The sequence below is a fragment of the Rana temporaria genome, chromosome 2, assembly GCF_905171775.1.
Source record: "Rana temporaria chromosome 2, aRanTem1.1, whole genome shotgun sequence".
Lineage (NCBI taxonomy): Eukaryota > Metazoa > Chordata > Amphibia > Anura > Ranidae > Rana > Rana temporaria.
In genome coordinates, this window is record NC_053490.1 from 99,996,057 (window position 1) to 100,013,783 (window position 17,727).

At 45.8% G+C, this 17,727-nt stretch overlaps 1 protein-coding gene across 1 annotated transcript in view; it reads right to left on the bottom strand.

The window, feature by feature from the left end:
• Positions 1–17,727, bottom strand: part of LOC120929272 (hydroperoxide isomerase ALOXE3-like) — a 32,587-nt gene that overhangs the window by 3,342 nt on the left and 11,518 nt on the right. The window contains exons 5-9 of the mRNA XM_040340597.1: positions 11,926–12,029; positions 5,385–5,557; positions 5,116–5,259; positions 2,473–2,676; positions 1,104–1,190 (exon numbers count right to left, since the gene is read on the bottom strand). Of these exons, the coding sequence (XP_040196531.1) occupies positions 1,104–1,190; positions 2,473–2,676; positions 5,116–5,259; positions 5,385–5,557; positions 11,926–12,029 (712 nt within the window). The remainder of the gene's footprint in view (positions 1–1,103; positions 1,191–2,472; positions 2,677–5,115; positions 5,260–5,384; positions 5,558–11,925; positions 12,030–17,727) is intronic.

A 17,727-nucleotide genomic window follows, 5' to 3' on the forward strand; every position in this document is an offset into this window, starting at 1 on the left:
CAGTTATAACCACATATAAGCTCTGTGTTATACCATTAAAAGTCTGTGTTGTTCCAGCAGTAAGCTTGTCTCATGTGTGGCTATTTGGGGCGATTCCATGGACTCCTACTTGTGGAGTATTGGGTGATTTTCGTTATGGGAAGAAGGGACTGTTTGACGGGGATATCATACCAATACCGTCACACTATTCATGTGGAAATTTTTATATTCCCACTACATCACCTAGTTAGGAGTTTTCACTTAGTTATTCTGATTGTAATAGCCATTTACTATGTTTTTTCCCCACTTACACATTACATCTTGATGTTTCAGTGTTTATTTTATTACACTTAGTTGTGCCATCTTTACGGAGCTAGCGCAACCATATTTTTTTTTCCACATTGTATTCTGGTACCATTTTCACTGCTACTTTTGCTGAGGTTGCTGGTCTAGCCCTCACCAAAAAATGAAAGGCAAAAAAGAAAAACAAAAAGCAATTTTACATTTGTAGCTATACCCCTTTGGGACAGACCTAGATTTCTCATGTTTTGTGCATGCAAGCCAAAGGCTTGCAGAGATTTTGATTACTGCTTAATGTTCTTGGCACCATGTGGCATTTTCCTCTGGTGCCCAAGGCATGAAGGCTTTTTGGACAGAGCACCACCTGACAATTACCATGTCTGTATAGTGACATTAGGAATATAATGCAAGCCAAGTACAGTTTTGGTAAAGAAAAACCACCACACAACCCCAATACATTATGCAACATACAGTACAACTGAGAGTCATCTGCTTGGATCATCTGTTGCCATTTTGCGCATGCACGGCAAAGTGAAATGTGTTAAGAATCCATTCATGCACCAAATGCCAGATTTTACTGCCATGAGCCATTTGTCTTGAAATCAGTTCAAGAATAATCTGAAAAATAAAGTGCTACATCTGACACTTGGAATATTTGGGAGCAGAAACCAAATCTACAGATGGTTCCAATGAAGTACTGAGGGGGGAAGGAAATGTGATTGGGGAAAGGGTGGCTGAGCAGATTGCGGCTTAAGATAAATATACAGCAAAGCAGCAAGTCTAAAAATGGATCAGGACAGACACCATAAAGTTTTAGTTCTTACTTGATCAAAGAGACCTTTGTGTCCAATGAGCCGCTTCCTCATCAGAACATTTATTTCCAGTGTGTAGCGAAAATGTGGAATCAGCAGCTAGGAGGAAAAATAAAGTTTTCAGATGCAGCAGTTTGCTTTGCCCATGTCCATAGATGGGGAAAACACCCCCCCCCCCCCAAACTAAAACACCACTGTATTAAAAAATGCTCAAAGAGAAACCTGTGCAATTGGTGGTAGTTTGAATGTCACCTACATGCTTAGTGGTTTGCATGCTACTTTTATTCAAACACTGAGCAGTTGCCCCTGCTAAAGGTTTTGCATTTGTGTCCATCCAGTGCCACATCATAGTCCTGTGAAAAGGATGGGGGGGGGGGGGGGTGTTCATACACTACACTTTTTTTTGGGTGAATGAGTTGGGGTACCATGTAACCCATTCTTCTAGGGGTATGGATTTTGGGGGCACAGTTTTTACATGGGGTTCCACTTAAAATCCATACCAGATTCAAAGGGTCTGGTATGGATGGGCAATCGCTGGCATTTGTTTTTACATTCAGTGGGAATGACGCAAAAACCAACCGATGCAAAAGACAGTTTGTTGACACCCATTTCGATCCGCTTCTGTTGTGCGTTTTTTTTTATTGAAGAATAAAAAAATAAAAATAAAATGATTATATACTAAACACAACCTTAAGCCATCACCAGGTGAGTGTGGGCTGGACCAAAGTCACCAATTGTAGGTGAAGAAAAAAAAGGTGAAGGACACACACACACGTTGGCGGTACATGGAAAAGATTAACTTGATATGGCAGTTTGGAATACAGTTTTAAAATACATTTAGGGACATAGGTTAGTTGGTAAATGAGGCTTAAGATCAGTATAAAATCAAAACCAGCTCAACTTGTCAGCCAGCAACCAAATTAACTGGTCCAACAGTGGGCGTTAAAAATCCTTGTTTAAAACGCGCACATTTAAGTTAGTTTGGTTGTAGGCTGGCAAGTTGAGCTGGACATTTGGTTTTGTTTTACATACACTGTATTTCTATGTGCTCCTTGACGCCAAGGTTAGTTATAGGTGGGGCAGTGCCCATTTGTTTGTATGGTTAAGACATTTACCAATGCATCTAGCATGTGGACTGCCAAGAATCTGCCATTGCAGTTTACTTGCAGAATTGTTAATTCAGAGCTCAGTTTTTTGTGTATATGGTTCTGCATCAGACAGCCAAAAGGGTGAGTGTAGCTTAAAATTCTCTGCAATGTTAAGGAAGCACCCTGAATTTCATGTTAATTCTCAAACAAACCTTATTTTAATAAGACAGTTGGCCAAAGAACAGTTCTGCAACATTATATAGTTCCTTAAATGCAAAAAGCCATGCTCTCACCTTATACACTGGGTGCCCCAATGGAAGTTGCCTGATGGTTGCAATGGAGAAAACCTCAGCTAAGAGATGGGTACGGAGAAGGTGAGCGTCAATTTCATGTACCTGGAAGTCAGCATTACGAACCCAGATCTTGGCTAGTAACCAATCAAATTGCGAGTCACTGGGCAGGAAGACTGGAGTATGTTCACCAGGGGTCTGAGATAACTGAAAATTCAAAAGCAGTATGGTTCAATAGGATATTGCCTTAATCCTAACTAATGACCTATATGCAAGCAGTCACTTGATTCCAGTGAAACATCTAAAGATGTATGCTCTTAAAATGTAGAGAATTAAGAGTGGATTATAACAAAAATGTGGGTAGTACTGTTTGCAGGTCCCATAAGAGTTGTACTTTTTTAAATCTAAAATGCACTGGTTGGCTGGCTGAAGGAGACTTGGCTGCAGAAGGAAAGAATATTGTTTAAAAAAGTACATTAAACACCCAAGCTCATCCTTGGTGAGAGGAACTGGTATATTTCCTGGATTTTTTATTTTTTTTTATCTGGACTTCAGATATGAAAGTCAGAGTAATTTAACACCTGTTTAGATTTGTCATCCATGTTACAAAATGAAAAGTATGCCGTTTGCTATAAACTTTGCATAAAATATTTAATTTTAATGGTTCAAAGAAAGTCAGGCAAAATGGTCGGCCCTCATGCATGTTCACTTCATGAAATCTGGCCCTCTTTGAAAAAGTTTGGACACCCCTGACCTAGGGGAAAGGCTGCATGTATTGTTTTTACCACAATGCAGCTGGATATTTGCCTAGTTGGGAATCCAACTTTCAGATTTTTTTTATTTTAAATTTTTTGCAAAAAACACAATTTGCAAAGTTTACTTCATACAGGCTATGAGTGGGAATCCTTTAAATGGTGTCTGAGCACTAATGATTTTTAGATATACATTCTAATGTGGCATTCTAAGTATATCCACATGTTATTTTTTGGGATACATCTTAAACATTAAATCCCGAGAGCTGCTCTGTGTGTAGCGGTGCGTGTTGACAAGTCTATTTGCCAGAGCCGCTGTGAAGCCGACAGTGCGCAGAGCCAATCACAGGCACTGACATTTCCAGGTCTCTGCAACTGCGGACTGCAGATGCAGAGATCAGGGAAATGTCAGTGCCGGTGATTGGCTCTGCGCGCTGTCAGCTTCACAGCGGCTCTGGCAAATAGACTTGTGAACACGCCCAGCTACACACAGAGCGGCGCTCGGGATTTGTAATGCTGAAGTTATAAATAACACACAGGTATACATGGGGGGGCCACTTTAGAATGTATATCTAAATCCCAAGCGGGGGACACATCAAACCGGAACGCGGGCCGCAAATGGCCCGCGGGCCGGACTTGACATGCCTGCTCTAGGTGGATGCAGCAACTGTACAAAAACAGTTGCAGGTTCTAGTTGGACAAGTGGGTGCATGGCACCAAATTCAGACTGGTGCATTCTGACCACCTACACACTTGTCAAGGTCATATTTTTGATGAATGGCTGTGATAAGCAGCTTGTCAGACCCCGATCAGTACCATTTTTATTCAGCAATGTCTGGGGGCAGTTTGATACAAGTTCATGGTCACTGAAGGAGTCCGGACCTTACATTTAAAAGGGGAATGCAGCTACATAAGGCATACTGACCTGGCCAGCTGCAGGTGGTTCTGTGCCACTATAATTTTTTATATATATATATATATATATATATATATATATATATATATATATATATATATATATATATATATATATATATATATATATATATATATATATATATATATATATATATATATATATATATATATATATATCCCTCCAAGGACGAGAGTACGCTCCCAAAAACTCAGCTAGCCAGCATTGTGATATTGCACATCAGGTCACACGATTCCCACACTAGACTGTCCAGTTTATACCATGCTCATTATCTTCCACTTGAAGATTCATTTTGTCACCAGGGGCGGACTGACACCTCATGGGGCCCCCGGCATTAGGAGATTATGGGGCCACATAGTAAATACAGCCACTCTGAAAAAAGGCAGGGCAGCTATAATCTTTTTTTTATTTTTTTTTATCCCAAGATGTTTACATACTGTCCCTAGTTTTACTGATGCTGGCAACCCTGATGGGGGGCCGCCTAGTGGCATGGGGCCCTCAAGCAGTGCCCGTGTGGTCAGTCCACCCCTGTTTGTCACCATTTACAAATGCCTAGTGCATTACCAGAGCTTTATTATATTAAAATGTACTTTCTATATAAAGAGTGCACAGGAGGGTGCAGACAGGTCCAAGCCCTTATATAGTCCTCAGCAACAAGAGGCCCTCAATGGCTCAGTCATCAGCACACACACACACCTCTCCAGTTCTGGTGTCTGCACTTCAGCCTTCCACAGCTTGAGGCAAATGTGTCTACAGCTCATGGTACAGAGTCCAGGAAAGTTCATTTAACCACCTGTAAAATATAATTACACCCCCCCCCCCCCTATCAGAACACGACAGCTTAGCGGGGGAGATTGCTGGACTAACCTTGCATGGTTAGTACAGTGGCTCCAACCGGTAGAGCGTACCTGGCTTAAGACTGCAAGTCTTGTTTTTATGGACAGACACACAAGTTACCTGGATGGCAATTGGGACAAGCTGATCCTGAGGATTTTTCCACAGTAGACACATAGGAGCAGCAAGGTATTGTTTCTTTTCTTTAATTGTATTTGTAGGAATTTTCTCAAGAATTTTATAGTCCGCTATGAAGATGTGTCCATCCTGCAACAAATGAGTTGTAATCAGCAAAAATTGCAATTTGAGATACATGGGTAGAAACCCAGCCATCAAGCTTGTTTGATACCATTGACTCTTACCATTATATCCAGACCAGAAAAAGCCCTCACCTGAAGTTCTGTCTCTAAACTGGTGGAAGTCCCCAGAGATGAGGCTACCATTTGTTCACCAACTGAAAAATTCCCTGGGATCTTGAAGCATTTCTTGATCAGTGTGGGATTAATTCCATTCAGATATTGGCTACCAAAAAAAGAATCCTCCTTCCATATCTCACTCACTATCCCTAAAAACAAATATTTGTTGTAAGGGTCATTTAGGAGAGGTTATTGGCAGAGTGGTTATAGGAAAACTTTACAGAATGTCAAAGACTATAGTGCCCCATTTACATTTAAAAAACAGGAAACAGTGTTAGCAATTAGGCCCCATTCACACCTACACATTCTGGAAATGTGCATAATAGCATGTGTAACATTGTTACCTTGTGGCTCTTCGACGTCCTAGGGGTGTATGGTGCATACAGCAGTAACAGAATGTCCATGACAGGTGTCTGTGCTCTTTATTACCCAGCCGGGTAAAAACATTAAAACGTGTGATGAAGAGTAGGTGAAGCAGAAGGAGAAAGACTCAAGCGCAACAATAGGGAAACAGTCCTGCTTCCAATGCTTTGTATCTTTGCCACTCTAGCCAGAGTGGGCATAGCGTACCTGGACAGGCCCATTCACTGACCTGGCAGCCAGGGTATTGCTCGAACGTGAAGAATTAGTCTGCCACAGACCCTCTTGAAATGGACTCCGGGAAAAGCCTCTGCCACAGGCCCTCTCTGATTACCGAGATGATCCTCCTTCATAGAATTGCATCTGGATCTCCTTCAGATACTGACTGACAGGTGACCAGGCTCACAGTGTCCGGCTACCTTGATCCACGGTGGTTTGTCAAGACCCTATTGGATCGCCAGCCTCTCATTGGCTCTCCTCAGATGGACTCCCCACCGAACAGCTACCTTGCTTGGGATCTTCAAGATTGGGAACCAAGTCCACTACTGGGCTCCCTGCCACAGCTTAAGTGTTTCGGACCAACATGGTCCCAGAACACCGCGTGGCACATGCACCCCGGCCTGGAAGGCCATTACGCCGGGTTGCCGTGATGCGCAGTCACCCTAAAGGTGGGTGCCGCACTCCGAAGAACCCAGACCAATGGCGTCTGCCCCATAAATACCTTCCCCCAGCATGCACAGCGAGGCCAAACCCTCCTGATAGGCTGCTGGGGAAGAGCACCCAAAACTTGACTCCACTGCTGCCACCCATCGCCCTGGGGTAGGGACTACACCCTACTGAGTGAGTGAAAAACTTGTAAAGCGCAGCACATGCGAACTGAATCGCCTCTGGGCGCTGTTTCCATTCCGTGGGAAAGGAACCCTATTTGACCTCAGAAGAGATGGGTTTTAATCCTTCTCCTGAAGGCCAAATGGTCCGACTCCAGTCGGATGGTGATTGGTAGTGCATTCCACAGCCGAGGTCCTTGGACTGCAAAATCTTCGATCTCCTTTGGACTTGTATTTGGCTTTGGGTATTTGGAGTAGGTTTTGATTTGTGGATCGCAGAATGCAATTTGGGTTGTGGGCTTTTATTTTTTCGCATAGGTATTGGGGGGCGTTTCCATGAATACACTTATGCGTTAGGCAGAGTGCCTTGAAAGTGATTCTGTCTTTTACTGGCAGCCAATGAAGGGATCTCAGCGAAGGCGAGATTGATTCCCATGGTTTTTTGCCAGTTACTAATCGAGCGGCCGTGTTTTGAACGACTTGCAGACGAGTGATTTGGTATTTGGGGAGTCCTAGATAGAGGGCATTTGCGTAGTCTAGTCTGGAATTGATGATTGTTCCCACCACGACTGCAATGTCCTCTTTCGGGATAAAAGGTGTGAGTCGGCGCAGCAGATGGTGCGATCCGCTGACTACAGACCCTATTTGTGCATCCATTGTCATGTAGGAGTCAAAGATGACTCCGAGACTTTTGACTTTGGTGCTAGGGGTGATAGTTTTACCCAGAATGGGTGGGGGAGTCCATGTTGACGCGAGGCGATTTTTCCGGTTTGCGTGAAACAGAAGAAGTTCTGTTTTTGACCCATTGAGTTTAAGATAACTGGATGTCATCCAGCTATCTATTAGAGTGAGGCATTTCTCTAGTCCAAGAGAATAATCCTTTTTGTTGCAGATGCGGAAATACAGTTGTGTGTCATCTGCATAGGAGTGGTAAAGTAGCTTCTGGTTCCTGATGATTACAAAGAGGGGGCGGAGATAGATATTGAACAATACAGGTGACAAGGGCGACCCCTGAGGGACTCCGCATGATACCATACGTTTTTCAGAGCTGAAAGATCCAAGTTTCACTGTTTGTGATCGGTTTTCCAAGAAGGAGGAGAACCAGGGTAAATCACCTTCCGCGACTCCGGCTACTTCAGCTAGCCTAGCCAGTAGTAGTCCGTGGTCTACAGTGTCGAAAGCCGCGCTTAGGTCCAGCAGGATCTGGAGACAAGATTCTCCTTCATCAGCGGCCTCTAGCACATCGTCCCATATTTTGAGCAACGCCGTTTCTGTTCCGTGACCCGGACGGAAGCCTGATTGGAACGTGTCGAGTAATTTATGGGTGTCTAAATGCCGTTGTACAACTTCTTTCTCCATTACCTTGGAGAAAACATTTAGACCTGTTATGGGCCTATGGTTGTTTGGGTCTTTGGGGTCAAGGGTGTTTTTTTTTAGGATAGGTTTTATTGTACCTTGTTTCAGCAAGGTGGGCACCATGCCCTCCTTGAAAGATGGATTGATGAGCTGCGTGATAGCTGGTGCCAGTACATCGGCACTTTCTTTCAGCAGTTTAGTGGGAATGATGTCATTGGGAGCTGTGCTGTTAGTCCCAATGATGTTTTTGTTGGCATTGATGGTGATGGGTTTTAGAGTGAATTTTGGTGTTTGCGGTGGATTTAAGTGGGTAATTGGTTTGGGATTTGGGGAAGGGTTTGTGACGATTCCATTTTGCTGAATACTTTCATGGATTTTTTCAATTTTATTAATGAAATAATCCGATAATTCATTGCAAAATTCTTGTGAATCAGAGTTGGGGGCCTCTAGACAAGCTGGATTCATAGTCTGCGAGACCAGCTTGAAGAGTTTGCGGGGGCGGTTTAGGGCATTTGCGATGATGTTGGAGAAGTGATTTTTTTTGGCCATAAAGATCTTTGTGGTATTTCTTAGTTATTATCTTGTAAATGATGTGGTTTTTATCAGAAGAGTTCCTTTTCCAATCCGCTTCTGCGTTCTTGCATTAGCAACATCAGCTGGTCATTAAACCAGCTGGAGTTGTTTTTCCGGATGCAAGTTTTGCGTTTTGGTGCCACCAAGTCAGCTGACTGTATCAGCGCCTTGTTGATGGCGTCAAGTGTTTGTGGCCGTTTGTTTTTGTTGGGTTGTTTCTATTTTTTTCCCTAATGTTGTTTTGAAGAGTTCTAGTGGAGCTTCTTTTGAGATCTAGTCCAGTGATATGTCACCGGTTTTGTCTTTTTTTTTTGGGCTGGGGTTTTTGGTGATTTTGAATTTAATGGCATGGTGATCGGTCCATGGTAGCGGCTCATTGTCGAGGACGTCAATTTCCAAATCTTGTTTGAAAATGAGATCTAGCGTATGACCTGAGACATGAGTGGGGCCTAATATTAGTTGATGCAGACCTAACCCTTCCAGATGGTCTATGCAGGCGTCGGCGTCCAGCGAGAAGTTGGCCCAGAGGTTGAAATCCCCAAGCATCAAAAAATGTTTGATGCTTAGGGTGTGTGAGGAGATGAATTCTGTCAATGACGTGAGGTGCATTTTTGGGCCTGGTGGTCTATAGCAGAGTAGAATATGGACCATGTCTTCGGGATTTGTTTGCAGCTGTAGAGTGAGGGTTTCCATAAATGGAAGTGAGTTTTGGAGGACTGGTTTGGTGATCGCGAGGTGCGTCTTGTGGATCACCACCAGGCCTCCCCCTCTTTGCCCCACTCTGTTCTGCATTTGGATGCGATAATTTGCTGGCACCAGTTCTCCCAGAATGGTTTTGCAGTCAGCTGTGAGCCAGCTTTCTGTGATGAAGAGGCAGTCTAGATCGTGTTGGAGGATAAAATCATAGATTTCTTGACGGTGTTTTACTGCCGATCTTGTGTTGACCAAAGCGCATAATATGCGCTTGGGCTGGTGTAGCTGCGTGCCGTTTTCTGTCGATCGGTTCTTAACAGTCGCTCACTGTTTAGCGCTTTTTTGGTAACCGCTGGAAGTGTAGAGGACAATGGTTTCAGTTCCCTGATGGTTTCTGCAGAGTATTTTAAATAACCCATGGTTGCAGAAATGACGCAGGGGGGAGATGACGATAGGGGGATTTGACAGGCGCTGGGAGGACGAATGAGCAAGTGAAGCGCCACTCGTTCAGACTTCCCTCCCTAAATTGGTCCAGAGGAAGGCGAAAAACCCCAGGCGTGCTGTGCCAATCTGCAGCGACCAGGGAAAAAAATTCCTTCCTGATCCCTCGCTGGCGATCGGCAAACCCTGGATCAATTACTTTGTGGGGGGGGGGGGGCATGGGGGATACGTAGGCCTGGAATAAACGGTGGGACCTAGTTTCAGGCAGAAACAGGATTGTGTGGGGGAGGGGTTGAGGGTGAGTGATAGTGATGTTTTTGTTTGAAGGGGTGTACCAAGATGGCCACCGACCTGGAGTAGGCCCGAGCCGGGGGCTGTGGTACAGGGACAGCAAGGGGGGGAGGATATGCAGGGGCGACGAGGGGAAGAATCCTCGGGGGCCTGGGTTCATTTTGGGGGTGTGTGAGTGGCGGGGAGGCTATGGTTGGGTGACCCACGGGCGTCCGGCTAGGCCGCAACTGAAGCCGCAGACTTTCCTGTACGCGGATGTGGCACCCGCGATCCAATAGCAGGGTTTTCCGGGTCCCAAAATAGTAGGGGGATGGCGGTGCGGCATTAGGGATGGGAAGGAGGTGTAGATGGGGGGATGCGAGTCTGTTTCCCGGGAACACGGCCGCGGCTTATCCTGAAAAGGACGGCCGCAACTCGATCCCCGGGGGTTGGAGGACAGACTGGCCAGATGGATCAGGCCTTACCTTGGGAGGAGATGCCTTTGGGAGGCCGAGGAGGGTGGTCAGCAGGGGATGGAGGATCGGTAGTCCTGAGCACTACTGGCTGGACGTTGCTAACCTGAGCTGGCTGACTGCCTGTTCTGACTAGCCCTGGGAGAGCAGACTTGTCGGGAAGCGTCCTCTCCACTGACTAGCACTGAACTGACTGACTAACTAACAATAGACCGCCAACAGCACAGCCAAGCTGAGACAGACCGATTTAAACAATAGGATTAGAGCCAGTTAACACTCTGACCCCTCTAAATTTAACTAGCACCGGTACTTTTTAAGTAACCAGGCACTACACACGCATTTCGGTGCATCCTCCCAGAGATCACACTATACGTGGTGTCATTAAGCCTTAATGGCACCACAAACAGCTAGCAGAGGGGGAGAAACCCCCCCCCACACATACCATGCAGATGCTAAAGACCATCTTCAGTTGTGGTACTCTGTTACAGCCATCCAGGCCAACAAAGTTCTCCATAAAGTCATTTACAGTTTCCCCTTCTACCTCAATGCCCAAACCCAATGGTGTCCTGACAGTTTGCCCCTTTTGCAGCACTGGGATGCAAAACTGGTCACAATGAAGGGTTCTGTCACTCTTAGAATTTTAAGATACATGAAAAGACTTGGCTGCAAGACCATGTGCTAAATTACAGTGGTTCTCAACAGGCCAGATTTTAAGTATTACCTTGGAACAGCAATGTATTTAGGTTTTGTGGTGCCCCGACTAAATTTGTGCACCCCCCCGCCAATTTAAATATAACCCGCCATGAAATTTGAGTGGGGACACTAGTTGAGGGCCTAGGGCCAATGAATTCCCTTAATTTGCATAGATTTCCACTCACTTCCTGTTTGAGTATGGGGCAGGAAGTGAAGGGAAATCTTTGCAATGGGGAAGGGAAGGTTAAAAAAAAAAAAAAAAAAAAAAGTTGCCTAAAGTTCTGCTTTAAGCACAAATTTATAATAATTTCATGGAGAGGACTAAGATATAACCATGCCAAAGGTGGAACAGAAGACATGGGACAGTAAGGAAGGTTTGCCGTCCAGGATGATAGAACAGTCAAAATTAGAAGCAGCGCACCCCCCACAGTTCCGGTATGCGGGCGGCCAGATTTCCACAAGCAGTGCGGCCACTTTATGGGGGCGGTAGACCAATTTGCTTCTCAGCCCAGTCCGCCCAATAAGACTGGCGCTACACCAGTGTATCACAAGCCGGCGGGGACCCTTTTCATGCTGCCCTAGGCCTGGGCCTTGTTGGTCTAGACCAGGATACAGTGTTGCCTTGGAGAGATGTAGACTAGATTATTGCAATCACTGAGCAGCAAATGAGATCACCTGTGATGTATTTTAGTCATCTTGCAAACCTGGCCTGTTAGTGGGTCCTGAGGACAGGAGTCGAGAACCACAGTGCTGGAGGTTGTTGTGTACAGAGGTCAATAAAGATAACTGAACAAACAAGGTTTTACAAGAGATTGTAGAGATCCCACAAACCTGAATTACGCGATTTTCGCAGAGCGGACAGCAGCTGGATGTCTTCTAGGTTAGGCCATGATTCCTCGTTGAACAGAAATCCTTTAAGCATTGCTTCAAACCCACTGAGAAGAGAAGAACAGGTAGCTTATATCATACGGATATAGACCAATAAGCTAAAACTGAGCGTTAGCGCCCCCAATTCTATAAAAAGATAGATTTGAAGTGAGGTTGGGGGGGGGGGGTGTTTATGTTCTGCTGCTTACCAAAATTGTAGGCAACTGCTTAGGACCTGTTGCCTACCCAAAAGTTCTTACATACCAAAATCATTGCGAATCAATTGCAGTTTTAGTGCCAGTTGCTGACTTAAAATTCCTATTCAAAGTTGATGTGAATAAAAGGGGGTTTGCTTTTTGGTAAAAAAATGGAGTTACACTTACCGGTAACGTCCTTTCCAGTAGTCTTTCAGGACAGCCACAAATAGAGAGATAGGCTCCTCCTCTTCCTTTAGGAAACACTGCACAGCCTTCAAATTCTCTCCTCCCCCTGCTAGACCTCAGTTTTTATACGAGCACCTCCGGTCCGCTGGGGAGACACAAGAACATGTTAGTAATCCATAGTTTAAACATCAATATCATACTATGTTCCTGGACTAAAAACCAATCTTCCAACTTTTCGGGTGGGTAACCAGGGCTGTCCTGAAAGACAACTGGAAAGGACGTTAACGGTAAGTGTAACTCCATTTTTCCCTATCCGTCTTTCAGGACAGCCACAAATAGAGAGGATAATCGAGTACTTACAATTAGGGTGGGACTACGGCTTGCAAGACTTTTCTCCCAAAAGCTTGTTCGCCTGCTGACACCAAGTCTACTCTATAATGCTTGACGAAGGTGGCGTAGCTGGACCAAGTTGCGGCTCTGCATATTTGATCTGGTGTTGCTCCAGCCCTTTCAGCCTGAGAAGTAGCCACCGCTCGAGTAGAGTGTGCCTTTATTCCTGTAGGGACTTCCCTACCAGTCAAGGAGTAAGCCTGCCCAATAACTAATCTAAGCCATCTAGCAATTGTGCGTCGAGACGCTTTCTGTCCCTTTCTGGCTCCGGAAACAAAACAAATAAAGAGTCTGACTTCCTAAAGCTTTGGGTCAGCTCCAAGTATTGTAGGATGCATCTCCTGACATCTAGTGTACTAAACTTGAATTCCCTTTCACCTGAGGGATTGGAACAAAACGAAGGCAATACAACCTCCTGGCGTCTATGAAATTTGGAAGCCACTTTAGGCAAAAAGGCCGGATCGGTTTTAAAAAACCACCCGATCCGGAAAAATAACGCAAAAAGGAGGTCGAATGGACAGGGCTTCCAATTCGCTGACCCTCCTGGCAGTGGTCACTGCAACCAAAAAGACCGTTTTAAGTGTTAAATCTTTTAACAAACATTTGTCTAGGGGTTCAAAAGGCAAACCTGTTAACACCTGTAAAACTAACGAAAGATCCCACTTGGGGAAGGGGGAACCCTGAGAAGGTTTCTGTCTGGACAAAGCCCTAAAGAACCTGATTACCCAAGGATTAGAGGCTAGAGGGGGTCTCTAGAAATACACTAAGGGCTGAGACCTGACTTTTAAGGGTGCTCACTGATAAGCCCTTATCCGCTCCGCACTGCAGGAACTCTAGAACGGACGTGTGGCTTTGTGTTGAAAAGGAAAACTCTCGGCACCACGCATTAAAGCGAAGCCAGACTTTTCTATAAATAGAACGTGTCTCCTTCTTCCTACTGTTAAGAAGGGTGGTAGTCAGTTTGTCCGAAAAACCTCTGGATATCAGTAAGGACTCTTCAGTAGCCACGCCGCAAGGTTCGACATGTGTACCTGTGGGCATAGGACTGGTCCCTGCGAGAGAAGATCTTCTCGAAGTGGAAGGAAAAAGGGAGGTTCTACAGTCAGTTGTTTGAGAACTGAGAACCAAGCTCTCTTGGGCCAGTGGGGCGCCACTAGGATAAGTGAGGTGTTTTCCCACTGAAGCTTCCTTAGGAGCAGCGGTAGAAGAACTGGGGGTGGGAAGGCGTAACAAAGTCCGAAACGCCAGCTCTGGGACAAGGCATCTATCCCTCTTGCTCCCTCTCCCCTGCCCCGAGAGAAAAAACACAAAGGGTTTTTGTGTTCTGTCTGGACGCAAAGAGGTCTATCTCTGGAGACCCCCCCATCTCTTGACCAAGAGATGAAAGACCTCCTGATTGAGGGACCACTCGTCCTCCCTCAGCTGGCTTCGACTGAGGAAGTCTGCTGTACGGTTTTCTATTCCCCTTATAAAGAATGCTGATAAGGACAGGGTGTTTGTCTCGGCCCAGCGAAACATTTCTGTTGTAATGGCCGACAGGGCTACACACCTGGTGCCACCCTGTTTGTTCACATAGGCCACGGCCGATGCGTTGTCTGACCTCACCTGGACGTGATGTCCTTGAAGCCTCTCCTGAAAGAAAATGAGGGCTAGTCCGATCGCCCTCAGCTCCTTCCAGTTGGAGGAATGTCTCTGCTCTGCCGCTTTCCAAACACCCTGTGCTGGAAGGACCCCCAGGTGAGCTCCCCAACCTCTGCCGCTTGCGTCTGTGGTAATCACTTGTGGAGACTGGATATGCCACAGTCGACCCTGCGACAAATTGGCGCTCTTCCTCCACCACCAGAAAGATCTCTTTACCTGGCTTGGGACTTGTACAAGGACGTCTAGGCGTTGAGCTGTGATCCCAGATTTTTAGTAGGAAAGCCTGTAGGACCCGAAAGTGAAACCCGGCCCACTGGACCGCCGGCAGGGTGGAGGTTAACAACCCCAGTACTGACATCAGGAACCTGATTGAAACCTGATGGCTGCCCTGGAGGGCAGCTACCGACTTGTCCAGTTTTAGAGCTTTCTCTAATGGGAGAAAGACCCTTAGAAGGGTGGAGTCTAGGATGTACCCTAAATAAGGAATGCGCTGTGATGGTACCAGGCTGGATTTATCCAGGTTCAGCCACCCTAGGTCCATAAGGGTCCTCTTGGTTAATTCCAGGTCCCTGGATAACTGCTCCGGGGACGCTGCAAAAAGAAGCAGTTCGTCCAAGTATGCCATTATGCCTACTCCCTGAAGACGCAGAAGGGCTATAGGTTCTGCCAGGACCTTTGTGAACACGCAGAGTGAGGAGGATAGACCAAATGGCAAGGCCTGGAACTGCAGGTGCACCACCGATGTTCCCAAGTCTATTGCTAGCCGCAGAAACTCCTGAGACCCCTCTGCAATGGGTACGTGCAGGTACGCGTCCCTGAGGTCCAGGGAGACCATAAAGCCATTCTGTGGTAGGAGGGCCCTCACCGTAAAGATTGACTCCATACGGAATCTTTTGTATGCTACCGACTTGTTCAGTGGTTTTAGGTTTAAGATTAACCTGTACTTTCCGGAGGGTTTCCTTACCACGAATATATGGGAATAAAACCCTTTTTTCTCTTCCACTTTTGGGACTCTGAGAACCACATTTTGGTCCTCCAGATCCTTCAAGGCCCCTACTAGAGCTTCCGCTTTTTCTTTGTCTCTGGGGAGCTGAGTGACCAGGTACCTCTGAGGGGGAGGTGATGAGAACTCCAGGGAGTACCCTTTTCTTACGATCGCCAAGACGTACCTGTTTGGGGAGATAGACTCCCATTGTGGGAGGAAGGCCCCCAACCTTCCCCCCACCCTGATCTGGGAGTCATTGTTTCTTAGGGGGCTGGTCAGGAGGGCGAAAAATCGCTCCCCTTCCCCTACCCCTGGGTGTCCAGATCTTTTTCTGATTTTCTGGTTTAGGGACCCCTGTGTGCCTTTGGGGACGAAACCCCCTCCCTTTCCGTGGAGTTTTACGTTTGAACGGAAAGGATTTTTTCTTATCCGCCGTGCGGTCTAAGACTGACTCCAGACCGGGACCAAACAGAAGATCTCCTGTAAACGGAATCCCACATAATTTGGACTTGGAGGCAATGTCTCCTGACCAAGTCTTGAGCCAGAGAGCTCTTCTGGCGGAATTAGCCAGAGCTGCTGACATGCGGACGGATTCTGCCGAAGCATCAGCAATATAGGCCACCCCTTTTAAAATTGTAGGGAAGGAAGCCAAAATAGTCTCCTTATCCGTCTCCGCTTCAATGTGTTCTTGGATTTTTGAAAGCCAGTGCTCCAAATTACGGGCCACTACCGTAACTGCCAATTCCGGCTTTAAAATTATGGACTCCCAAGCTTTTTTTTTTAAGAGAGTCCATCCTCTTATCCATGGCATCTGTCAGATTGCCCATATCTTCGAATGCCAAGTCGGTCTTTCTGGAGACCTGTGAAAAGGCCGCATCTAATTTAGGCATCTTATTCCAGATAGAAGTGGAATCTGCAAAGGGAAACCTTCTCTTAAGGGACTGTGAAAAAAAGGGTTTTCTTTCAGGGTCTTGCCACTCCTTAACAGTATCTATCAGAAGTTTGTGAACCGGGAAGACCTTGCCCTTGTGTTCCCCCAGACCCCTGTACATCTGGTCATGGAGGCTAAGAGGTTTACTGTCTGTGTGAATGCCCAGGGTCGTGTAAATGGCACCTAGCAATTCCTCAACCTCATCAAGAGATATATCTAGAAGACTTTTTGGACTCCCTGTCCTGGTCCCCTTCACCTGACTCTACCTGAGAGTCAGATGAAACATTTTCCAACCAGGAGTGTTGTACCTGAGAAGGGCCTGCAATATCAACTGCCTCAGCTGAAGGATCAGGAGAGACAGGTGCAATACCCTGATCGTAAACAAAAAATGTAGCGCTAAAAACCAAAAACTCCAGAATATGTGGTACCATGTGAGGTGACAAGATTCGTATAAGAGTACATGACTGACACACACACACACACACACACACACACACACACACACACACACACACACACACACACACACAGTGCTTGATGCAAAGAAAAAAGTCTATATCTCAAAGTAGAAATCAATTGAGTGATAGGTGCAGGGAAAACAGATGAGCTGCTATCCGTTGATTGGGATGCAACATGTGTACAAGTTGTCTGTAGCACTCTATGAGGATCACAATCACATCAAGGTAGGTAGTGGATGAAATATGCTTACCGGATGGGTTGGACTCTACTACTATACAGCAAAGAGTCAGCCAGACATAGTGGTCTTTGGAAACCGGGACCACTCAAACCGGAATGGGACCATAAGCGAGACTGGAACTCCAAATTGACATGGACAGCAGGAACCAGCAGAGCTTGAATGGTGTGTTGGATCAATACCACGAGCTTTGAATACAATCCTTAGACCATCAGTCAGGAGATGCAGGGCAGGATGTTGCTAAAGCTCTCAGGAAACCATGGAGTGGATGATATGAAATGGAAAAAGGAACTCCAATAGTGCAGGTCAATTAAAACCAAAAAGGTTTATTTGTAAAAGTCATAGGTAAAATATGACAAGGATAAAAAGTGATCACGTACAAAAAATGGCAATGTGGGGTGCTCAATAGCAGTACCCGACGTGTTTCGGCTAAGTAAGCCTTCAAAAGGGGAATGCCCCTGTGGAAGGCTTACTTAGCCGAAACGCGTCGGGTACTGCTATTGAGCACCCCACATTGCCATTTTTTGTATGTGATCACTTTTTATCCTTGTCATATTTTACCTATGACTTTTACAAATAAACCTTTTTGGTTTTAATTGACCTGCACTATTGGAGTTCCTTTTTCCATTTCATATCATCCACTCCATGGTTTCCTGAGAGCTTTAGCAACATCCTGCCCTGCATCTCCTGACTGATGGTCTAAGGATTGTATTCAAAGCTTGTGGTATTGATCCAACACACC